The sequence below is a fragment of the Monodelphis domestica genome, chromosome 5, assembly GCF_027887165.1.
Source record: "Monodelphis domestica isolate mMonDom1 chromosome 5, mMonDom1.pri, whole genome shotgun sequence".
NCBI lineage: Eukaryota > Metazoa > Chordata > Mammalia > Didelphimorphia > Didelphidae > Monodelphis > Monodelphis domestica.
Genome location: NC_077231.1, coordinates 264,781,161 through 264,808,255, shown reverse-complemented (window position 1 = coordinate 264,808,255; position 27,095 = coordinate 264,781,161). Strand labels below are relative to the sequence as shown.

The window sequence follows — 27,095 nt, the reverse complement described above, 5'->3', positions numbered from 1 at the left end:
TCAGAATCTTGAGTTTATGAAGTGATTCCTGCAGAATTCTAACAAAAGATTTTGTCTTGAGAAGCTATATAGGAAGGGTTGAAAGGAAGAAAAGGCCTATTGGATGCTTAGTAAGCTGCATAATATAACTTAAATGACTAGGAAATTGGCTATTGAAGCTCTTCTACTATGTTATGAAAATGTAATAAAATCCAAATAGTCACTATGCAAAGAGAATTTAAAAATGAACCTGTGGCTGTCTATTTAGCAAGGCATTCTTATCTTGTATTTGAACAAGCAACCTGAAGAACTAAATAGAAGAAAGATTAATATCATCTTTGGGACACTTAGGTGGCACAATAGAAAGAATATTGGACCTGGAGTCAGGAAGACCTATCTTCCTGAATTTCAATCTGACCTCAAACTTTGAAGCTGTGTGAGGCTGGGCAAATCAAAAGGAAATGGTGAACCACTCCAGTATATTTGCCAAGAAAATCCCTGAAGAGTTGGACTAAACATTTTCATGACTGAAAATGACTGAACAATAATATCATCTTCAGCTTGAGAGGCAGGTTAGTACAATGGAGGACAAAATAGAATTAGAGAAAGAAGGCTTGGGTTTGAATCCCTACTCTCATATTGACTGCATGACTTTGGGTAAGTCATTTGACTACAGGTTCATAGATTTAGAGCTTGAAAGAACCTCAGAAGTTCAACCATCCTATTCTCTACCCATCACATTTTACAGATAAGAAACATGAGGTTTAAGTTACTTGCTAAAAGTTGCACATATAAACAAGTCAAGTCAACAAGCATTTAAGTGCCAATCATAGCAAATAAAAGCAAAGTATGGTCCCTACCCTCAAGAAACTCATATTTTAATGAGGAAGACAACATAAAAATAATTATATACATAAAAGACATACATTGTTAAAATCGCAGGTAGCATTGGGATCATGCCTTTATGTAACATTGTCAGTGAAAAAGCTGCCCTAAATTGTTACCTGAACTGGCAGAAAAGACTTGACTATTGTTTCCTTTCCAAGCATTTCATTTTTATTGGGGTATGTTGGGCAAATATCCTATCAAGAGGATGAACTTTACAGAACTTTTTATTCTTTTTGAGAAGAGCAAAAGAGGCAAAAATCATTTTCCTCTTTTTTGTGAGAGGTAGAAAGGGAGAAAAGAAATTTAGACCTTCATATTATCTACCAGTCTATTATTTTTTGACTGACACTAAATTTAAATTGTCTTAAAATTTACTCTTGATTTATGAATTCTAGAGTTTGCTACCAAAGTTAGATTTAGATTATACATGCATAAATATATTTAACTTTCCAATAAATGTTATAAGCAATATTGGGAAGGTGCCTACATGCAAATGTGATTCTTTAATAATACTACTTTAATTTATAAAATTATGTCTAGATGGAACTAATATAACTAAAGTAGATGATACTGTTTTGGAGAAACTACATCATCCTTTTTATAACCTCATACTTCCCACTGAAGGCTTCTGTTTTGTTTGTTTTTTAATTTGGAAATTTTTACTTAATTAATTAAATTAGAATATTTTTCCATGGTTACAATATTCATGTTCTTTCCTTCCCCTCCCCCCCCATAGCTGGCACATGATTCCATTGGGTTTTACATGTATCATTGATCAAGACCTATTTCCACATTATTGATAATTGCACTAGGGTGATCATTTAGAGTCTACATCTCCAATTATATCCCCATCAACCCATGTGATCAAGCAGTTGTTTTTCGTCTGTGTTTCTATTCTTACAGTTCTTTCTCTGGATATGGATAGTATTCTTTCTCTTGAGTCCCTCAGAATTATCCTGGATCCTTGCATTGCTTCTAGTAGAGAAATCTATTACATTCAATTGTACCACAGTGTATCAGTCTCTGTGTATAATGTTCTCCTGGTTCTGCTCTGAAGGCTTCCTTTCAACAGCAATATTATTCCAAAATTATTGGTATGTGACTATGAATCATAAAATACTATATTCTCTTAAAGAATTAAAGTTGCAGATCATTTACAGGGCACTAGAGAGATATATGGTCAGCATAAAGAAGCTACAGAATATTAGCCGCAACCTCTAAATACACTGAGGATAACATAAGGCTTTATCCTAGGGCATTCTCTTCTCTTTTCTCTCTCCAGTCTCTTATTTGCTGACCTCACTGGCTCCCAAGAATTCAATGATCATTTATATGCAAATGACTTCCAGATATGAACATTGAGTTCCAGAATCTATCCTGAGTTCCAGTCCCTCCTCACCAACTGATTTTTTTTTTTTTTGGACATTTCAAAATGGATAGTTAATAGCAATCGCAAATTCAAAGTTCTGTCAAAAAACAGAACTCTTTCCATCCTTCTTCCAGATTTCTGTTATTGTCCAGAGTACTCTCAGGATAACAAATTAATGATAGCTTCAATCTGTCTCACCTCATCCAATCAGATGCCAAATTTTGTCATTTTCATTTCCACAATACTGATCTCTCATATACCCATGAGTTTAAGGTCTCCATCACATCTCAATGGGACTATTGTAATAGCCTCCTAATTGATATCTTAAACTCAAACCTTTCCCCTTCCAATCTAACTCCACAAAGTAGTCAAAATATATCCTTAAGGTATAGAGCTATACTCTATATGTCTTATATAGGTACATTTTCTGCCCTGACAGAATATAAGGTCCTTGAAGGTAGGGACTACTTCATTTTTGTCATTTTATCCCTAACATCTGGCATGGTACCTGTCACATAACTGGAAATTAGTAAATGTGTATTGATTGATTGATCTAAAATTGGAAAGGGAAGTAAGCAACTTTGATGGAAAGAAAGGTAAGCAATAGACGTTCTAGTGTTCCACTAGTACTCCAGGCAGAAGAGACAGAGGCAAAGAAGGTCTCTAACACATTGGGTGATCTCCTTGTGGAAGACTGACAGGAAAACTTGGACAAGAGTCACAGAGGAAAGAAGGTATAGATGATTCACTACTCTAGAAGAACTACCCACATACATGAGATTACCAGAAAATATCCTCTACCGTGAGGAGTGCCTCTCTTGAAAGAGGCACACTCATCAGCCTGGGTCCTACAACTAAGTCAAAGAAAAGAAGACAAAATGAAAGCAAAGAAAGCATATCAAAGAAATTTCTGAGAGTAGCTTCAAATGCATAGGGAATAATTTTCATTTTCATAACTTTTCAGGGCTTCTTAGAACATACAATCTCTCAGCATTCTTTCTTCAGGACATTGAACTAACAAGTCTTTTTTTTTTTTGGCTGTTGTTGAGGTCCTCAGCAAGGAAATTGCTTCCTGCTTGGTTCAGATCCCAGCTCAAAAAGCCCAGAATTCCATATGGATCTTTCTCAAGTCTCCTCTCCTCTCCCAGCATGCTTTGCTTTCCAACCAATGTTATAGTCACTCAAGCTCCTCTTGCAAAATTCCATCTTTCCTTCTTGCACCCATCCTTACAATATATAAGGAATACTTTTCATAGGAGAAGGAGAGATAAAAAAGGGAAGTCATTCAAGGGAGAAAATGGAAACTTCTGGGGAAGATGTGCCAGGCAGTTACAGGGTTTATCACAATGGGTAGATATTACTTGTTCAAGAATAGGCTAGTACAAAGAGAGATGACCAGACGTTTTATAATTGTGAAAGAGGAAATATTGGAGGTGGGGGAACTGCAAGGTTGAGATTACCATCTAGACAAAACTGAAGGTGATTTATACAAGGACAACTGTGAATGACCTAGAAATTCTCAGCAATACAGTGATCCAAGACAATCCCAAAGACTCGTGATGAAAAATACCACCTGCTTCCAGAGAAAGCATGATGCAATATAAATACAGACTCAAACAAACTATTTTTCATTTTCTTCATTTTTTTTTGTTTGAGATCTTTTCAACAAAATGACTAGTGTGGGAAAATGTTTTAGGCCATTGAACAGATAAAATCTTTATTGAATTGTTTACCATTTCAAGGAGTGGTGAGGGGAAAGAAAGGTAGAAGAGAGAGAAAAATTTGGAACTCAAAAAAATTTTAATGAATATAAAAATTATTTTTACAAGTAATTGGGGGGAATATCATATCATTAAAAAAAGAAATTAATGCAATTTCTGTTTTCTCCCAGTAATATTAAATAATATCAAATTTCACCCAGTGAAACTCTAGAGCATTCTAATTACTACAGTATAGATAGTCTAGTGCAAGGGTCAGCAATTTGAATTTGACCTTGAAAATGAGACCAAAGTGACCATAATCATGAAGTGCTCCAAATTGTATGCATGAACTCTGTAAGCAGCCAAGTCTGGTTTGAAGAATATTCTGAAATGTCCTAAAACTTTAGTTTCTATGGTATGGTATGGTATGGTATGGTATGGTATGGTATGGTATGGTATGGTATGGTATGGTATGGTATGGTATGGTATGGAGTAACTAGCTGTTACATTCTATAGTGGATAAAGCACTTGGCCTGGAGTCAGAAAGATCTGAGTTCAAATCTAGCTTCAGACACTGACTAATTGTATGATCTTGGCTAAGTTGGTTGGAGTTTCCTAAAATATAAAGGGAGAATGATAATAATGCCTACCTCTCTGTGTTTTGGTAAGGATAGCACGAGATAAGAGTGCTGAGTAAAATGTTTAGTACAGTGCCTGGCATATAGCAAGCATTATATAAATGCTAGCTAATTAATATAATGGTGAATTATAAATAATATATAATAATAATATAATGCTAAATTATATAAATGCCATTATTATTATTACTATGAAACAAGGGTCATTCTGCTATTTGAGAACAGTTATAACAAAACCGTAGGCCAAAAGATCTCCCAAATTATCCAACAGTATGCTTCAAATTCTGCTACTAAAATGTATCTTTTTGGGGTTTTATTTTAGTTTAGTTTTTATTAACAAATAAATCCTATAAAGATGCAAATGTGTTTAAAGGGGATAACATAAATGACAGTTAATCAAACTAAGCCCCTTTAAAAATGGAACTCCAGAGGAAGGGGATTGGAAATCTGATGAAGTATTAAAGGTTCTGAAAAGGGATGCTTAAAGGCCACAAAGATAAACTTCAAAATATAGTTTTATATAGGGCCAGTGTTATTTGAACTTTTGAAACAGATGAATGTGAATCATATCTGTGCAAGGAAGGGATCTAGAAGAATATTCTCTCTCTCTCTCTCTCTCTCTCTCTCTCTCTCTCTTTCTCTCTCGCTCTCTCTCGCTCTCTCTCGCTCTCTGTCTCTCTGTCTCTCTCTTTCTCTCTCTCTCTCTCTCTCTCTCAGACACACACACCACAATGCAAACTTACTAGGAATAAAACTAGAAATAAAAGGTCATAGAATCCTGGCCATGACCAATTAAGCAAATTAGCAAAATCAAGAACCTTTGGTTATTTCCTGTCTCTTCCCTCAACACTCTTTTGAACTGCCTTGCATCAATTGCCACATTAGTAAAAGAGGGAAAGCCACAGTTATGATTTTCCTTCCTTACAAGCAATTGTAAAGGTGAAAGAAGTTTCAAAGGTTAATGAGCTAACATCTACAAAGCTTGTTAAGATCCCTAAAATAAATGTGAAATGGATTAATACTCTGATTTTGAAAACTATTTAATACTTTAATAATAAAACATGTGAACAAAGGATGAATGGTAGAAAAATTTTGAGCTCACTTCTACATCCCCATTCTCTTTAACTTCCCTATTAAGAAATAATATCAAGACAACATTTTTGTCTGAAGTCGTTAGTCTAATCTGAAAAAGTAGCCCTTCTCAGACTATCAATTCCCAAACATTCTGTCCTGAAATCTTTTCAAATAATCCAAGGTAGGGTCTAACCACCTTCTGAGAGGAAATTGGATCACAATTCAAGAAGGTACTCTAAACTTCTGGAAAATAAATTAAGGTAGTAGTCAGACTTAGAAATCACTCCTGCCCCTCCCCAACCCACCTAAGCACTTAAATCTAATTAAAGTCATTATCTGTCTCCACTCCTGATTGGATTACATGGTTCAAGAAAATGATTCCTAAAATGCTGGATGCACCAGCATTTTAAATGAATCTTGTCCTGTTTAAGGAATCCAGACTGCTGTGGGAACTTCCATCTGAGCTCTCTGTTATATTTAATCATGAAATATTGACTTTATCTAGAAATACTCTGAATTCTAGATTAAAAATAGCTTGTATCTGGGGGATTTCCTAAGGCACAGCAAGACTCTCCCTTTTTTGTATTTCTCCTTCCTTTAAACAGAGTTGCTGAGAATTAGAATAGTATGATTAAAAAGAGGGGGAAAGATCAAATATTTTTTAAATGCCTAATATGTTGCAACACCTTGCTTAGTGCTTTACAAATATTAAAACACACAATGGAGTCTCAGGCACAGTTAGTAGATATGTGAGGCCAGATTACTGACTCTAGGCCCACCATTATCTCCACTGGGACACCTACCTGCCCCCAAATTTACAAAATCTTTTGAAGCCAAAATTGAAACAATGATCTAAGGATTTGTCTCTAGCAGACTTTTGCCCAAAATGTAGAGTACTGAATATTTTCCCATGCACTAAACATTTTAAATCCTCTTATTTTCGCTGACACAAAAACTTTCAAAAGGAATAAGAGGAAATCTTATTCCATAAACTTAGTCGAGCAAAAAGTAGGAAAAAGTCAAAAGGTGGTAAATGTAAAGCCCCAAGAAAGGAAAATGAAAGATAAGCCAAAAATCTTCCTTGTATTTAGCTATAAAGACAGAAGATTTAAAAAAAAACTTATTCAGACACATAAGATTAATTATATTTAGAAGTTCACATCAGAGATGACAGAGGTGGCAGTAAAACTCAATGAAGAATATGAAACCTTCACGTCTGCCTCTAGAAATGGGATCCATGGCAGGAAAAGAGTCAATGAGCCACTATAAGATTTTAAAATATTATCTGACTGAAATATTAGACCAAGTTTTAACCACTTGAATTTAATAACTGGAAAAGATTTTTATTAAGTTAAATATATATATGTATTTATTCATTGATCAGCAAAGTAGCTAAGTGGTAGAGTAGATGAAGCACTGGATTTGGAAGTCAGAAGGACAAGTTCAAATCTGGCCTCTGTAAAAATAAATTTGGCGAGTTATAAAATAAAATATTTAGATGTAAAAACTGTTCCGATATAGGTTCAAAACTTCATTCAAAAGTGTTTAACTACTTTAACTCACCAATCAGTTTCAAACTGTTTGGATACTTTCAGATACTTTTGATAGCGGTAATCAAAAGTATCCTCAGTGATGAAGTGAAGCTCAAATTTGACCTTCCCTTCAGGGCCAGGTGCAAGGATGCTAAAGAGACTCTTATTATAAACATAAAATGTTTATTGAAATATATAAGGGTAAGTAAAGGATTTCTAAGTCTAAGGGATTCTAAATCTACCCAAATAAACTCCCAGGTTCTACAAGAAACCACTTCCCGTGTTTCACAGGCTACACTAATCCTCCCTGATATGACTAACCCAAATTTATACTATCTAAATAAAAACTATCACTAATATCCTTATAACTCTTAACTTCACCTTCAAATTATAAAATAGCAAAGGCTAGCTGGTTGAGTCTCAACAAAAATCAAATTAGGACTCGGAGTCTTAACAGACTTGGAGTCCAAACCAAAGACCAGTTTTTTCTTTGATCTTCTCAGAATTAAACAATTTACAAAAACAATAGACATTCAATGATGTTTCCCAAGTTAGGAAAGGAAAATACTGAGCTCCTTCAGGTCTTTCCCTCAGACAGAGAATGAGACAAAGATGTTACCTTCTCCAGACCTGAGAGAGAGTCTCTAAGTGTGTGTCTTTGCCAACTGCCACAGAGCAACTCCCAACTTCCAGAGAGTGTAACTGACATAGAAAAACAGTTATAACTATCACATCTGAAATTAACATGCTCTTTCAGCTCTGCTTCAAACTCCAGTTCTTTTCTCAAGTAGCCACTTTACTTCTTATTCCTAAACTAATAAAACAATACTTATTTTCTAATATTATCCTTACACCTCAGACACTATCTGTGTGACTCGAGGCAAATCATTTACTCTCTCTGTGCCTCAAATTCCTCAAATGCTGTTTGTGGAAAATTGAAGTAATATAACCACTCCAGAAACTGACTGAGAATTATGCAAACAAAATGACTAAAATCCAAAGATTCCACTACTAGACATATTTCCCAAGAAAGTTAATGACAGAAAGAAAGTCTGAATGGTACCAAAATATTTATAATGGCATTTATGGTAGCCAGGAACTAGAAACAAAGTAAATGACCCTATTTTAGGTATCAGTTGAGAAATGACTGAACACACTGAAGTACATGAATGAAATAAAATATTGCTATATTGTGTGAATCTTAAAAACTACTCAAACTCTACTTTAGAAGATTTGATTTAAACTGTTCCCTTATTGTAACAATGGAGATACTTGGTCTAACTAGAATCAAGAATGTATTGGGAACTTTTAAAATTACTCCACCCTACTCAGACAGTGCCTTAGGGGAAGATAAAGTTGTAAACTCCTGATTGAACAATGAAAGTCCCTAACTCATACCTTATAGTAAAGCTAGAACCTTAATCTAGGTCTATTTTTAGATCTAATACAAAGAGGTGTTAAGTATCTATAAAGTTTAAATTAATCACAAAAAGGTCAAGTAACTTACAAAAGGCAAGCTTAACAAAGAGGTGTGAAGTACTCAGAAGTGTAACTGTGAAAATGTAGGTTTCAAGACTATAAATTGTCAAAACTGTAAAGATAATTTTTAGTGTCCTGTTTTAAATCAAAAATAAGTGGCCACCATGAGAAAAATTCCCAAATATGAAAATACCCAAGTCAGCTGGGTTTCATGGAGATTTTAATTAATACAAATGAAGGAATTAAGGAAAGGGAGAGAGAAAGTAGAGAGTAAATAGTATGAAGGGCCAAGGCCAACAGCCTAGGCCTGAGTCTTAAGAGAGACTAGTCAGTCTTTAATCACTTACCACAAGATTGTCCTAAAGCAAAACTTCAGTCCTTCGCTGAAATCCTCAACTCCTGAACTGAGTTCAGAGACCCAGCTCCTCCAACTAACTCCAAACTCCCACTAGGTTCAGAGAGCCAGCTTCTCCAAATTAACACCAAACTCACCCTAAGTTCAGAGAGCCAGCTCCTTTTAAAGAGAAATTTCTCTTATGTCACCTCCCCTAAATTTTCACATCTACCAATCATAGTAGATGTGTTCCCCAGACTGACCATTCTTAGTTCACATCTTCTTTTGTTATCACCTTCTCTGATTAGATTATATCTTCTAAGTATTTCACATCTCTTTGCTAAGCTTGCCCTTTGTAGGTTGCTTGACCTTTTTAGCGATTAATTTAACTTTTGGAGGTACTTAGCACCCTTTTGTATTACATCTAAAAAAGGACCTAGCTTAGGGTTGTTGCTTCACTATAAGTATAAGTTGGGGACTTTTCATTGTTCAGTAAGGAATTTTACAACTTTATCTTCCCCTAAGGCACTGCCTTGAGCAGGGTGGAGTAATTTTAAAGTTCTCAATACATTCCTGATCAAGTACTTCCAATGTTTAAAGTAGGGAATAGCTTAATCAAATCTTCTAAGGTACAGTCTGAGCAGTTTTAAGATTCACAGAAGATTTAATCTAACCAGAGAAGGTGAAAACCAAAGGTGAAAACTAAGAATGGGCAGTCCTAGAAAAAAGCATCTACTGTGATTGGTAGACGTGAAAATTTAGGGGAGGTGACATAAGAGAAAATTTCTTTAAAAGGAAGGGGTAAAAAGTCAGGAGACAATTGAATTCAGTTTGGAGAGGATTTCAGTTCAGGGTGAAAGAACCCAGCTTGAAGATGGTCTTGTGGTGAGTGATAAAGACTGACTCACTCTCCCTTAGGCTCAGGGAGGCCACTTTGGCCTAGGCCTTTAACTACTGCTTGGCTCAGCCTGAGCTAGAGCAGTCTAAATTAATTCTCTCTCTCTCTCTCTCTCTCTCTCTCTCTCTCTCTCTCTCCTTCCCTTAATTCCTTCTTTCTTTATTAATTAAAATTCCATAAATCACAGCTGACTTGGGTATTTTCATATTTGGGAATTTCCCATGGCAACCACTTATTTAGAATTTAAGTCAAAACACTAAAATTATCCTTATAGTTTTGATGTTTACAGTTGTTAAAACAATCAGGATTACAAAAAAAGCATGGCAAGACTAACATGAAATGATGCCATTTAAATAAACTGAGTCAAGAAAAATATTTTGACACTGTCTCCAACAATGTAAATGAAAATAACAAAAGACACAAAACAAACCCCCCAAAATTTATAACATTACAAAGAATAAACATAGCCCCAGATAAAAGAGAAGAGACACATCTCTCTCCACTCCTTTGCAGAAGCAAATGTGGCTGTGGAGCACTAATAACATTTACAGACAATGTAGGTTTTATATCAGGAATGTAAGACGGGTTCAATATTAAGAAAACAAATAGCATAATTGATGATATAATAAAAAGTAGTAAAAACAGGTAATTATCTCAATAGATTCAGGAAAAATATTTATCAAAATATAGCACTAGTGCCTATGAAAAACATTGGAAAGCATAGGAATAAATGGAGCCTTTTTTTACAATGATAAGAAGTATATCTAAAACCAAGAATAAGTATTATCTTTAGTGAACAAGCAATATTTTGAATTATCTTAAACTTGAAGCCTTCCCAATAAGATCAGAGATGAGGCAAGAATGTGTATTATCACCAGAATTACTCAATATTGTCCTAGAAGTACTAGCTAAAACAGTAGACAAGAAAAAGAAATTAAAGGAATAAAAATTGTCAATGAGGAAACAAAGCTATCTTTTCAAATGATACGATGGTATACTTACAGAACTCTAGTGAATCAACTAAAAAAACAAATTGAAGCAATTATCAACTTTATCAAAGTTGCAAGATATAAAATAAACCCATATAAATAAACAACTCTTCTGTATGCTATCAACAAAACCCAGTAGGAAGAAATAGGAAAAGAAACTCTGTTTACTATAACTATAGACAATATAAAATGTATGTCACTGTATATGCCAAGACAAACCCAGGAATTATATAAATACAATTACAAAACACTTTTCACACAAATAAAGAATGATCTCAACAATTCAAGAAATATTCACTGCTTTTGGGTAGTCTGAACCAATATGACAAAAATGACAATTCTACCTAAGCTAATTTACTTATTCAGTGCCATAACAAACTACTCAAGAATTATTTTCTAGAATTAGAAAAAAATATTAACAACAAAAGGTCAAGAATATCAAGCAAATCAGTGAAAACATGTGAAAGAGTAGTCTAGCATAACAAAATTTCAAACTATATTATAGAATAGTAACCATCAAAACAATCTTGTACTGGATAAGAAACAGAGTGGTGGATCAGAGGAATAGATTTGGTACATACTACACAGTAGTAGATTGTCATACCAGTGTGGTGTTTGATAAATCCAAGTTTGGAGGTTAAGTTTGGCAGTCATGATCTGACAAAAAATTACCAGGAAAACTAGAAAGCAATTTGGCAAGGAATAAACTAATAACTCATAACATCCTCCAAGATAAGGATAAAATAGATAAATGATTTAGGCTAAAGAAGGATATCAAAAATAAATTAGGGGAGCATAAGAAAAGGTACCTATCAGATCTATGGAAAAAGGAAGAGTTCATAACCAAACAAAATATAGAGAAAGATTACAGGAAATAAAATAGATCATTTTGGTTACATGAAATTAAGAAGCTTGTGCACAAACAAAACAAATGCAACCAAAATTATAAAGAAAACAGAAAACTGGAAAAAATTTTACAGAATTCTTCTCTCTAAAAGGCCTCATTTCTCAAATACATAGGAAACTGAAACAAATTTATAAAAATAAAAGCCATTCCCCAATTGACAAATGGCCTATTGAAGAGGAAGCCTGAGAAAGACATTTTAAATCTCTGTCCGACTTTACTTCAGCTCCTGTTGCCCTGAGTCTGAACTGTGGCCATGGGGCCAAGCCCAGGGTGAGTCAGCTTGACTTTCTCTCAGAGGTCTCATGCTGCCAAGGCCTGAGGTCCCCCAAAACTTGAGGAGAGAGGGGAAAGGATTTTAGATATAGACAGGGACCACCTTTTCCCACTTTCCTTTCCCATTCTTTCCCTACTAGTTATTCTTTGTTAACCCCTGATTAAGTTGACATTAAAATATTTATCTGTTCCCCAAGCTGTGAATCAAGTGTGAGTGAATAGATCAAGAGACCCTTTGGTCTTGAGTAGTGGAGGGGGGACAAGAGGGACAAGAGCGAATCTGGGAGAGCAACATTAGCTAAGGAGGGAAGGCAGAAGGGAAGGGGAAAAATCTTCAAACCCCCTCTCCTCTCTCTGAGCCAACCCTAAACATCACACTGAACCCCACACTTTGAGAGGGGAGGTTCTCCACTCTTTCCCCCTCTCTATACTGAAAGACTGAACCCCTCGGTTACAACTTAACAACCACTCGAATACATGGACAACTGTTCAAGATAGTCAAAATGAGCAGCTGTGAAGATGAAGTTTCTTAAAAAGGGAATGAGACCTTGCCTAAAAAAAGATGTCAAACATTTGCTTCCACCAGAGTGCTTTGCTTTATTTTGGGAAGGTTTCCAACCAAAATAGTTGATTGAGGGCAAAATGTAAAACCTCAAATCTCTTTACATGGTAATAATTAACCCTTACACAGAAAAACATGAATAAAATGAGAAAGAAGTCAAAGCTGGAGAGTTAATGCTGAAGACATGCAGAGGGTATGACTTCTCTTCTGGTCTAGCCTCTGCTCTTCACCCCTAATCCTGGGGGGTTTTGTTGTTGTTGTTGTTGTTGCTTTGTTTAAATTTATTTAGATTATTTTTCCATTGTTACATGATTCCCAATTTTTCCCACCCTTCCTCCCTCCCCACTCCCAGGGCTGATGAGCAATTTCACTGGTTTATACACGTATCATTGTTCAAAACCTATTTCCATGTAATTCACATATGCAATAGAATGATCATTTAAAACCAAAACCCCAAACATATCCCCATCAAACCACATGATTGATCATATGTTTTTCTTTTGCATTTCTATTCCCACAGTTCTTTCTCTAGATATGGATAGTGTTCTTTCTCATAAGTGCCTTGGTATTGTCCTGAATCATTGCATTGCTACTAGTAGAAAAGTCTATTAAATTTGATTATACCCCTCTTTATATCCAACCATTTGTCCAAAACCAAATATGAACAAAAATAAGATCTTGAAGTGTGGAAAGGCTGCTGTCAAATCCCTATAGTAAAAGAAAAGATTATTTGTCTCAAGAAATATTCAAAAGATTGGAGGTGACACAAAATTTGTTAATTAACTTAACTGAAAGTGTTAAAGAAGCACCTACTGTGAAACAAGATGATAAAAAACATCAAGTCTCCAAAAATAAATATTTAAATCAATTCATCCTCACTTATTCTGGATTGAGAATATCTTCAAAATTAGTGCCTAGGAGTCACCTGTTCATCTTGTACAAATACAGCAGCAGTAAAATTCATTAAATTGGCATTCATCCTTAGGAAATTGCTGTTAAGTCATTGAATGATAAATTATTCAAAAAAGTAAATACTAATTTTACTATTGATGCAAAATCTTTGCCTTCTTTTATTTCATTTTGGTTTTTTGTATCTTAATTACTGCGTATGGTCATTTATTTTTATTACAATGTTAGATGATTTTTTGCATACAAAATAATAATGGCAAAGCATATAGTATTTGATGTAGTTATTTCCATACTTACATGCTTGAATGACGGTATTAATGACACTGTCTCCCATCCTCCCTTAAAACACGTGCACTACCATTAACAAAGTCTCTGAACAGGTGCTTTTATAGCATTAAGTATTAGGGATAAAAAATTAAATTACCTGACTCTGTAATTCACTTTGCTGCTTCAGCCGAAGGTTTTCAGGTGTGTCTGCCACCGTAGTAAAGGACTGCTTTGGGTAATGGCTGAAAAATGAAAGGTAAAACTGAAATACCAATATTTAAGTATATCATAAAAGCTTTTAAATAATTTTACAATTTTATATATTTAGACATACCAGAGGTCAAAACACACACACACACACACACACACACACACACACATCCCTCTGACACAACAAGTAGTAAAAAATAGTAGTAAAAGCCTAAGAACACATAATTAGTTTATAACAGTTATACTATATAATTTCAGGTACATTTATATGTGCAACGCATGCTCACCTAATAATAATTGATATCTAGATCATGCTTTATCATTTGTAAAGCATTTTACAGACATTATCTCAATTGAACCTAACAATAATATCATGAGTTATGTACTAGTGAAGAAAAAATACCTACTATGTGCCCCAAACTATGCTAAACACTTTACAAATATTATCTCATCTGATCCTCACAATCGTTAGGGCTATGTAATACCATGATTCTCACAACCCTTGTAGGTAGATAATACTATGATTTCCAATTAAGGAAGTCAAAATTGACAGATATTAAATGATTTGCTCGGGATCACACAAGTAATAAATGTCTGAGGCTCGAATTGAAATCAGGTCTTCCTGACTCCAAGTCCAATACACTTCCCACTATGCTATTTAGCTGCCTCATACTAGAAGTATCATTGCCATTTTCAAGATAAAGATATTGAGGTTGAGAGAAATGACTTGTCTTTGATCACAAAGCTACTAAAGGTGAAGGATTTCAACATGGGTTTTCTTGGCTGGGCATTCACTATGTCCCACTGCTTTTCCTCCACATTGCTATTGTTATCTTTTGAAGATAAACCCTATGAAAGATAAAATATACTAAGAACAATGAATATTAAGCAATAAAACTGAGTTCAGTATCCTGCCTCAATACTTCTGAACTGTGAAACCTTGGGTTAGATATTTACCCTGACTCTGTTTCCTTATTTGTCAAATATTAATAACATTACCTGCCCTATTCACTTCTTGGTACCATTGGGAAGATCAAATGGGTCTCAACAGTTCTCTATCGAGATGTGCACTGTAAATTTTGAAACATTACATAAATACAAGGGGTTGTTGGGAAGGTGGGTTCAAAATCATACAGTCTTTTCCAAAAGGTGACTTGTACCTGCTGTCTGTTGAGTCTATAACTGTTTACAATTTCGCTATAAACTTTACTTGGCAGATCCCTCGTTGAACACTGAGCAAATCCAAACATTGCTATAGTTTCCCAACTATCCACTTTGGGGCCATAAGCTTTCGAACTATGTCCTCCTTAAAACATGTACTTTTTCTACTTTATTATCTGCTTGAAGCCACTCCACTTCAACTATTCATTAAAAAATTAATAAATATCCAACTTTTAAAACATCTACTAAATTGTAAGCTCCTTGGGGGTAAACATCACATGCATTAAATGAATTTCTTCTTTCCCTCTGATCTGATGTCTAGCATAATCTTCTGCACATAGTAAGTATCAAAAAATGTCCATTGAATAAACAAATATTAGTATATCTATGATTTAAAACTAAAATAATGGTAAAGCATTACTTGAAAAGCCCAGTCTACTGGTCAGGTGTGGGATTGGCAAAGCATTCCTCCAAATGAATTCACAAACATACTGTGCAAATTAAATATATTTAAAATAATGAAAGATTTTAAAAGAAATAAAAAACATCTGAAGTACATATCACTGCAAAACCATCGTGTACATCCTTAACTTTTTATGATTTATGAATTATGGTTTAATGTATAATTGCTCACAAAATCTTTGCCCTTGAGGAATATGATGGAGGGAGGAAAAAACTTACATACTTCTAAAAACAAAAAAGAAAGAAATCCAGCTTAATATTAATAACCCAAATAAATCAATAATAGTGGGTAAAATAAAGAGTAGAAACTACTGTTAATGAATTTCAAAATAAAATAAGCTCAGATCTTTATGCATTCAAGTTCTCATCCAAGCTGCCAAATTATAATTTCTTGGTTCTAATTCAATTTAATAAAGCTAACAAATATTAATGCCTAGTGAATGCAAAAGAATGAGTTGAACCCAAGCAGAGCTTAAGGTAAAACACGGTCCAGCTTTCAAGGAGCTAAGAGTTTTATAGGAAGATATGACCTATGTGTAAATATATTTCATACAAAATCATACATTAGTGCATCCAGGAAGAGAAAGTAAAGTGTTGATGAAGTCCAAAAGGAAAAGTCAGACTCAGAGTGACAAGAATCTAGATGATTTTTTTCAAAATTCTATAAAACAAATCATTGTGGAGGTTCAAAAAACTCTTTCAACACTACTTAATCCAATGGAAGAAATTAATCCATTTCAGAGCAGGTGTTTTTAACATAGCATAGTGATTTAAGTGTAAAAGTCTTTGGGTAAGTAACTGATAATGACAGCAACTAATAATAATAATAATTGAGGCAATATGATGATCAACTGTGCATGACTTAAAAGACAAGGATCCAAGACAACTCCAAGGCACTCCAGATGAAAAAGGATATCTACCACAATAGAAGGAACATACAATTCATCAATTTATTTCTTCCATGAACTTTTCTCTAGCATAAGCAACATGTCTTATTTCATAACATAATGAACAAAGAAATATGTATTATATGATAATATATGGACAATCTATATCATATTACCTGGCTTCTTGGGAAGGGGGAAAAAAGAATGAGAGATTTGTATACATAACTAATATGAGAATCTGCTTCTCTTGGATAAGCACATTCATTATAATTTATTATATATATTATTATGCTATATATTATGTAATGTGTTTTAAAAATAAAGTGGTAAAATAAGTATAAATTAAGTAAATTAAAAATAAAAATAAGTGGCAAATTAAAAAATTATTATTATTATTGAGGCAGGTGGCAGAGTACTACACCTACAGTCAGAAAGATCCATGTTCAGATCCTACCTTACATACTTATTAGCTATGTGATCCTGCACCAGTCATTTAACCTCTCTTTGCCTCAGTTTCCTCAAATGTAAAATGGAGATAACAGTACCTACCTCCCAGAGTTATTGTCAGAATCAGATGAGATATTTGTGAAATGCTTTGCTAACCTTAAAGCATATACATATTAGCTGTCATAATAGTTATTATTAATATATGATACATGAAACAATTGAAATGTTGTTGAAAAGCCTGAGGGTAAAAGGATACTATTCAGCAATTCAGTAAATAATACTCTGTCCCTGAAGTTTGTTGGGGGAAGGGAGATTTAGGTGAACAAAGTACATTAAGTTAAGGTTTGACAGATGAGTTCAGCAAGCTTTATTAAACTCATCTCATGAAGACCACTCTGCTTCCCAAGAAGACGAATAAAACCTAAAGAGTTTAGATCAGTCCCCAGCCTAGTCTTCATAAAGCTTTCAAGAGATCCAAGCCAGGCCAGCGTATTTTCCAGAAATGTTATCAAATGAAAGGTGATAAAAATCAGCCAGCATTCAACTCCACTAGCAGAGCTGATCCCTATGAAGGCTAAGTTGGGAAACAAACGGAATAAGAGAGGAGGATTGTGAGGCTTCCACCATGTATCATATCCAGGTTAAGCAGAAGTAAAGAAAATAAAAGCTATTTAAAGACTAAGGAGAAGATACTGATTGGCATACAAAAAGTTAGAATTCCAAAATGAAATGAGGGTTTCAAGGGAAATATTCAAGAGAGAATAGAAAAGAACTGGAGGGGAAAGGTGGGTTCCCATCAACTGGGAAATGGCTGGACAAATTGTGAGACAGGAAGGTCACGTGTCATCATAAGATACGATGAATATGGTCAATTGAGAGAAACATGAAGACTTACAAACTGGGGCAGAATGAAATGAGCAGGACTAGATAAATCATTCACATGATGGAAATAATAATATGAAGGAAAACAACTCTGAAAGACTTCAGAAATCTAATCAAAGCAGAGAATAGTGATTTCAAGAGAGAGATGATCATCTGAGCACCACCTCTTTTTAAAGGATAAATAAATTTGATGTAGAATGAAATCTGCATTCTTAGATTTGGCTAATGTGCTGGTTTGTTTTTCTAAACTACACGTATTTGAAAAGGGAAGGACTTTTCTACTGAGGAAGGGCAGACAGAAGAGATTAGTAGGTAATGATAGATATAAAAAATAAAATAAAATTAGCTAACATTTGGTGGTGCTTTAAGGTTTGCAAAGCACTTTCCAAATATTATTTCACTTCATCCTCACAACAACTCTGGGAGGTAAGAGTTATTATCATTCCAATTTTGCCACATGAGGAAACTAAAGAAGTCAGGGGTTAAGTTATTTGTCCAGGGTCACACAGCTAGAAAAAAAGTGTCTGAACCTGGATTTTCCTGATATTATTTTCAGATATTCCTGACTCCAGACCTGGTGTTCCATCCACTGTATCACCTAATTGTCTCATAAAAAAGAATATTAGTAAAACATTTTAAATGCACAAATTAAGAAAAAACTAAAAGGTATATAAAAATAGTTTTGTTGCTATCCTTAAGAAGTATGGTAATACATATCGATATATCTAAGGAGAAATTGTATTTGTGCTTCTGTATTATATGCTCATGTATATGTAAAGACAGGTGACTATATTTATACTTATTTTATTAGATATGTATCATTTATAATATTTGTATTGTTTTATGTCTATAAATACCTCTATGGCTATACCTAAATATATACAAGGATGTATGTATACTTCTTAAGAAATAAATTATACATAAAAAATCAAGTGTCATGTGTAAGCTTCTTGTGATTTTTGTGTATATTAAAATGTTTGTATTTGTTGATGATTGTTAAGATCACTACAAAAATAAAATCTAATTTTTAATTTAAAAAATAAACAGCAGGAGAGAGAAAAATGTGGCAGATACAAAAGGATCCAGTCTGCAGGGATACTCAGAGAAAGTAAAAAAGAAGCATAAGAAAGGAGGGAATTATGAGAAAGTAGAGTAATAAATTCAAAAGAAGCTACCCAGCCACAAAATCTGAAGTATCATCAATAATACAGGCCAAGGAAGCACAGAGAAAGGACATTTCAACTTGGGAACCTTCAGAAGATCAAAGCCAACATGAAAAGAAAATTTGAAAAAAAAATAAACTTAATAAGAATTAGTTGCCTTAAAATCAGGAAGCAGCTAAAATAACAAATTTAAGTATATCAAATATGATGATTATAAGTCCATCGTCAATTAAGCTAATATACAGGGTGCCCAGATTTCAAATGTGAGGGTCACTGTTCCTCAGCGATTCATTCCATTGCAAGTGGAGGATTTGACTGCCAAACTCTAGTGTCAAACCAATTTGTATTATGCGGTGATTTATATATGAGGCACTTCAGGTCTGGCATATTATTCTTTCCAGAGGTGAGGTTCATTAAGATTTAATAATATACTGTCATTTTTTGAGGAAATGCAACCTTATCTTTTAAAAGCATTTAGAAGTCAAAAGTTCTGACCTGGTGCCACCAGAAGTATAAAATTTCATTACTGTACTTGCTTTCCAGCACTGTTTTTTATATTCAAGTGAAGGCCTAGAACAGAGGATTTGCTGTGGACTATCTTTTTTGCTCTCTGATTCTAACAAAAGAAGACATTTCACCTGAGGGCCAATATCATGAATGTTGAGGGATTTTCACTTTAATTGGATTTGCTTTTATGGAAGAAAAATATTTCTGTGTTTCATAAGAATTGTATTTTTAAGCTAGAAAAGTTTGGCAATACTTTAAATATCTTTCCCTAATTTGAACTAAATATTTTTCTAACAGCAATGATCATCACATCCCATTGCTTTACAATTACAAAGCCCTTTTACATATTTGATGTCAAAAATTTTCATTTATAAATTTCTTTAACTAGAATTTAAGTGCCTACTATATGCAAAGCACTGCATTTGATGCTGCTAAAATTACAATAAAAATACAACAAATACAATGAAAATAAAAAATAAAAATAAAACTACAATAAAAAAATAAGACAGCCTCAATCTGTGAGTTAGTTTTCTTTCTGTCCTGTCACTATCCCTACCTTTCTTAGCTCACATATTTTTTTCTCTTATTCTGAATTTAACACCTTAACGTAAGAGATACAGAGCTAGAAAACCAAGTCTCAGTCCAAAAGGAGATTGAGAGAAGAGAACATGCACACAGAAATGGGAATAAAAAATATTTACAAAATTATTTCTGGGAAGAAGACCCTTGGGAATTAAAGAGACAGAGATGGCTACTGAATCAGATAAGACTTTTGTAATTAGTGGCATGAACTAAACCATGACAACAATTCTCTCATAGCAGCCAAGTGAGATAAATTGGGTAAGAATTATCTTCTACATTTGACAGATAAGTAAATCTAAGCTTGGAAAGGTTAAATGATTTGACCACAATTCCATACCTAGAAACTGTCAAGAGTCAAACTCTTAGCTTGAGACTCTAAGTCTAATATTCTTTTGGCTATAATATCTATTTTTCAATAATAATTATTTCAATAACATTAAAACTATTGCTTTTTCTGCCATTATAAACTTCTTGCTAATACAATTTAATCTGCCCCATCATCATTAAGACTTTTATAAAGCTTGAAAACATGCAACTCAGACTTAATCCTATATTGGCAATATTTGGCCTGCTGATTCATTAAAATAGTTAAGCATGTGATTAATAAAAGGGGCAGCTGGGTAATACAGTCTGGAATCAGGAAGACTTCCTGAGTTCTAATCTGTCCTCAGACTATTACTTGCTAAGACAACCAGGACAATTTAACTTAACTCACTTTGCCTCAATTTCCTCATCTGTAAAATGATCTGGAGAAGGTAATGTCAAACTACTCCAATATGTCTGCCAAGAAAACTACAAGTGGGATCATAAAGAGTTAGATACAACTAAAAATGATCAAACAACAAATAATAACAATAAGCATTTATAAGGTTTACAACGAGTTTTTAATATATTATCTCACTTGAGTCTCAGAATATCCCCATAAAATAGGTAGTAGGAGACAATAAGAAAAGACGGAAGGAATAATAAAGTTGCCATTGAAGGACCTCTTAAATTTATTTCTTCCTACCTGTGTGACCATCAATAAGTGACTTAAACTCTCAGAATCTTAGTTTCCTCTCATATTAAATAAAGGGAATTCTACTATATGACCTTTAATGTCCCTTCCAGCTTTAAATTCTATGAACTTAAGCATATCTTCATTTATACATAAAAAAAATTAAGTTGTGATTTACCCAACTCGTATTTGGCCCAAATCCCCAAATCTATCCCCAACAAACCTATGTCTGGCCATTCCTCCCCGATGTGATTTTATAAAGTGTTTGACTGTTTAACCAACATGCAAAACATAATTTTCATAATCAAATGCATCAATTATATCAATAATTTGGAAATTCACTCTTACAATACAGATTGAAAACCTTCCATACTTGTCTATCACATATGACTTCTCCATATCAGCCCCAAAGTTTGTCACAGGGGGCTCCATTTAAGCTTCCTTGCTTTTTCCCAATATCACAATATCAGTGGAACTCTCTATCTATCCACCTGGCATTTTATGTTTATGTTTTATCCCTATTCTTCTTAAGAGTTCCTCTTTGGTTATATGTTGTAGCCTATTCATACTGTGAACCTTTCCATTGTTCTTTGTGGGATGCCCCTATTTCATTTTTTGGGAACAGATCACATTGCCATATGGCAAAGCAAGTAAAATGTATTGACAAGATGGACCTGGGAATTATGGGAAGCCTGGAATCAATAAAAGGGTTTTTTTTTTATTACCCAAAGGTAATCCGGTCCACTTTCCTTCTTTTCAAATTTGATCTCAGATCACTGCTCGTCTATATTTTCTGTCACACACACACAAACACACATACACATGTGTGTATTTATATATACTATTGGAAAAGTTCTAGACTCCATTCAAATGTCCACTCAGATGCATGCTAGAATCTGGGTAATATTCTCCATCCATTTGGTCTTTCCTGTGCAAATGGACAGTCCAAACTCATTGGAGGGATCATAGATCTCTTCCATAAGACTCTTCAATGTCCTAGGGCTTGATGAAATCAATAAAACATCACCCACAAACAGCAGCATCTAGGGTACTTCACCATCCATAGAGAAGATTCTGAATTCTATTTCCTCAAATAATTTTCCTACCTCTCTTTTTTCTACCAAGTCTCTTGAAAGAGTAGTCTATACTCACTACTCTCACTTCCACACCAGCCATTCATACCTGAATCCTTTATAATCTCTCTTCTCAATCATTCTACTGAAATGATTCTCTTAAAAACCATAAATGAATAACTGGTTGATAAATATGATAGCATTTCCCATTCTCACATGTGATGATTTCTCTAACATTTATTGCGTATGACAAGATTCTCCTCCTTGATACCTTTTATTCCTATGGTTTCTATGAAGTCATTGCTCTCACCTCCCTAACTGATGTTTTTCTGCCAGCGTCACATTCTCTTCCTATTTCTTAAGTGTAGGTGATATCCTAAAGTTCTACTTATAGTCTCCTTTTTTCTTTCTCTGCTCTTTCCTTTGGTGAACTCATGCCCAGGCTTTTGATTATGACCTATAGGTGAATGATTCTAAAATTTATATTATGCCTCCAACCTCTTTGCAAAGATTGTTGTTGTTCCGTCAATCATGTCCATTTCTTGTGACCCCACTCTCCATGGGGTTTTCTTGGCAAAAGATACCAGAATTATTTGCCATTTCCTTCTCCAGTAGATTAAGACAAATAGAAGTTAAGTGATATGTTCAAGGTCACACACTCAGGCTGGATTTGAACTCAGATCTTCCTGCCTCTAGGTCCACTGAGTCATGAAACTCCTTCCATTCTGAGAGACAAAGCCCTATATTTCCTACTACCTGCTAGACATTTCCATCCTAAGCCCAACTTATCCAAAATTAATCTAATTCCCCAGAAAGGTATATGCTGTAGTGGAGGAAGACTGGTTTTTGAGGCATAAGACATGGACTTAAGTCCTAACTGTTATTTGTGACCTTGGCAAGTCATTTCACCTAATAGTCCCTAGAGCATAAAATAGATATTATATTTGTACACTGTAGGGAAAAACATTAAATTGGGAAATAATAATGTGCTTATGTATAATGTATACATACAGATGGTATACATGTAAAATAGATATGAGTATAAGAAGAAAGTAGCACTGAGTATTCTTAAGGTGAGATATCAAAAGTTATCATGACAGTTTACAATTTTTTAACTACTGAAGATCTGAAGAAAATCATTAAAGGAAGAATATCTAGCTAGTATTAAAAGAAACTTAAATATTCTATCACAATTAAAACAATAAAAATAAGAATGAGAAAATATGATAAACATACATATATGCATATGTACATATAAAGTACACTTACACACACATATATATAAAAGAAATTCTTGGTCACAGAATTAAACATTTAGGGTTGGAAAGGGTCATGGAAGGTCACTGGACCCAAGCCCCTTAATTTACATATGAGAAAAGTAAGAACCAAAGAAGTTATGTTATTTGTCTAGGATCACACAGCTAGTAAAAATGTGAAGCAGGAGTCAAACCCACATCTTCTGATTTCAAGTCAAGCCTTTTATGCATTGCCTCTTAACATTTAATCAACAAATTAAAAGGGAAGTAAAAAAATTAAGGCCACATAAGCAATTAAATCAGCATTAAAAAAAATACCATTTGTAATCTTTTTTTTAAATACTATAATATGAAAACCTAAAAAAGGTCTGAACTGAGGATGTAGTCACTTAAGTGTAGAAATAAGTCCAACATAACAAGGCACAAGTTGGATCAAAGGCGAAGCAAAAAGTCCACCTATCAAAAATATAATGAACAACAAAATGGTTGTCAAGACAGGTGACAAACTATAGTTCCTCTTCAAAAGTGGAAGGTTTAGATAATATTCATAATTATTGATTCAAATGCTTCATAGTCCAATAAACCTAACTATCTTTATTAATAGAAAGCATTGCATATGTATTAGCAAAAAAAAAGAAAGAAAAGGCCAGCAATTCCTCTAAATAAAGGCCAATTATGTATTTGTATACTTTATACAAAACATGCACAACCTGTGTCATTCAAAAACTATAAACACAAGAAAACAAACAAAATCTTCAAAGTGTCTGAGGAACAAAATCCATGTGCCCAAAGCTTCATAGACGTAAAGAGTAATTCTTTATTGATTCAGTGATTATTAAACAAGCTATCCATCAATGACTTAACATTTACACTACCATGATTAAATATTTTTAAGTCTCTGACTCAGTTCCACACTTACAGTTTAATCTTATACTGAAAATATATAAAATAGATCAAGTATATTGCGAATGCTAGAGTGATTGATGCCCATTCTCTATCTAAAACCTGCTTCCAACACAATAGCAAGAAGAGCTGATATAGATCAAATTTCCTACCATCTCCAGGAAAAGGGGGAGGAAAAAGAGGGAAGGAGATAATTTGGACAATAAAACTTGAGAAAACTTAGGTGGAAACTTGTTACAACATGTAGTTAGTAAAATAAAATATCTTCATCTTCACAAAAAAAAAAATAGCTGATATAAAATATAGTAACTCCCTCCGAGACCATTTAAACCACTTCTGCCAAACCTTAAATCTATTATCATCTCTTCTAAATAGAAGTGACTATGACTTTCAGGTCAAAAAGGGTATCTTACCATGAGCAGTGAGTACACAGATAACATCAAGTCATAATGCCATTATAAATTACATAAAACAGTTATTTCATCTCAGAAACATTTTCTAGCAATACCATATTAAAATATCATTTGGGTCTGGTAAGTATATAATTCTTAATATGCATCCATGTATAACTAAGACTGAAGGCTTCAAGTTTGAATCTAGAGGTGAAACTGAACCAGTGGTTAGATGCGATTCAAATACAAATTCCTTCATTTTCTCCTGGCCAGACATATTGGTGCTAAAACTTTCAGGGATAAAGCTGAAACTATGTATAAGAGCTCATGAAAGGCATTAAAGCTAACTGGAAAAATAAAAAATAGAAAGTTTAGTGGGCAAAATATATTCAGAGCAATGAATAGTTATTTGTTCAATATGTGTTATAACAGATACTTCTGACATGGAAGACTGGACAAGAATGAATGTAGATGTCGAAACAAAAATCTATACAATGTTAACAAAGTACAAGGCCAATCAACTAAAGATTGACACTTTGTCATCAAAATGGGGGAAGAAATTTGATATACTCTCTTAGAGCACATGTTGAACAGGTCAAAAATCCAAAGAAATGTCTTTGAAACAATTAGACATCACTTTATCAAACAACAGTAAAGACTGATAAAAAGAATAAATTTTCCAATATCACCACATTAGAAATAGCTTAGTTCTGAGAAAGGAAACCAAAGGACCTCCACTTAGCAAGGTCCGCATTAATGCAGTACCAATACGTCAACAAAGAAGCACCAAATAAATGGCTGTCATACACATTGAGGAAATGGAGGATCTTATGACAGAAATTCAGGACTAGGTCATTGCTACCAGAAATTAGAGAAGAATTCTCCTTAAGAAGACTTAATTTAGCAAATAATGTCGTTTATGCAGGAAAATGGCAGAAATTGTGCAATAATTTAGCTCTTAGAAAGGCAAGAAAAGTAGTGGCTAGTAATGTGAAACAAAATACCAGACTCAGAGTCAGGAAGACCTGAGATTAAATCCAGCCTTATATATTTACTAACTATGTAACCCTGGGTAGTCACTTAGACTCTGTTTACTTCAGTTTCGTTTTTTTCTAAAATTTGAAAATTTTGTGAAAATTTGTAAAATTTGTAAAATGGGGATAATAACAACTTCTACCTCTCCAGAGTTACTGTGAGGATCAAATGAGATAATTATTGTAAAGTATTTAGCACAGTATCTAGCACAGAGTGCTAAATAAGTGTTTTCTATTATTTATTTTTTATCTTAGAAGCTTGACATTAAGTCTTATATTAACAGCTAGATAACTCAATGGATAGAGCATTTAGCCTTGAGTCAGGAAGACTTGAGTTCAAATCCACCTTCAGCTACTATGTGACCCTAGGCAAGTCACTTGATTTCTGCTTGTCTTAATGTACTGGAAAAGGTAATGGCAAACCACACCAGTGTCTTTGCCAAGAAAACCCCATAGAAAGTATTGGTGTGCTATGGTCCACAAGGTTATAAAGAATCTGACACAACTGAACAACAACATATTGAAAGCTCACTACTTTTCATGAACTGAGAGATCACAAAATCTTATAACATAAATATAGACCTGGAGAACTAAGAAAATTGTCCTGAAATTAGACCTTTTTCACAGACTAACCTGTTACCCACAGTTGCCTAGATACTACATTGATACCTAAAAAAGTACACATTTTTACTACATGTGACTATACTAAATACTCAACCTCCAAGCTCTGTGAACTAAATAGCTTCCAAAATATAGAGCCAAAGAAGAAGAAATCAAAATAATTTGGGAACAAGATAAGGTACTTGTCATTCCTGTTGTCCTGTCTTCTATTGGAAATGTACTAAAGATTATCTGGCTGAGCCCACAGAGGGTGAGTTTCCATTCTAATACATTTATGCAACTATAAAAAGTAGATACTTTATCGCTGTGCAACAGTGCATAGATCATTAAATACAAAAAAATAATATTAGGATAATGACTTGTCCCAAGACAGTTTCTATCATAGCTACAATGAAAAATATGAGAAAAATAGATAACATTAAGAAGATATTTTTAGCACTTTAAGGGATAACTTGAAGATGCATGAGAGACAAGGGATGATTGATGATACAAAGCTATATGGCATGACTCAAGAATACAGAAAAAAGGATATGAATTGAGGAGTGTCTCTTCTTCCAAGGTTAAAGAGGAGAGAAATAAGGACATTAAGAGGTTTAGAAAAATGGGAAAAGGGAGGAGAGGGAGTTTTTTTTGATGGCATTAAGTCTTATCTGGGAAGTAAGAGGCAAGGCCATTTCTAAGATGCTAGAGAGTGGAGGAGGAAACTGAAGACTTACAGAG

General features: G+C 34.0%; 1 protein-coding gene across 2 annotated transcripts in view; it reads right to left on the bottom strand.

Annotated features, from left to right (window-relative positions):
• NEBL (nebulette) overlaps positions 1-27,095 on the bottom strand; it is a 479,586-nt gene that overhangs the window by 294,069 nt on the left and 158,422 nt on the right. For both annotated transcript variants that reach the window (XM_007504894.3, XM_056800135.1), the window contains exon 3: positions 13,956-14,040. In XM_007504894.3, coding sequence (XP_007504956.2) covers positions 13,956-14,040 — 85 coding nt within the window. The remainder of the gene's footprint in view (positions 1-13,955; positions 14,041-27,095) is intronic.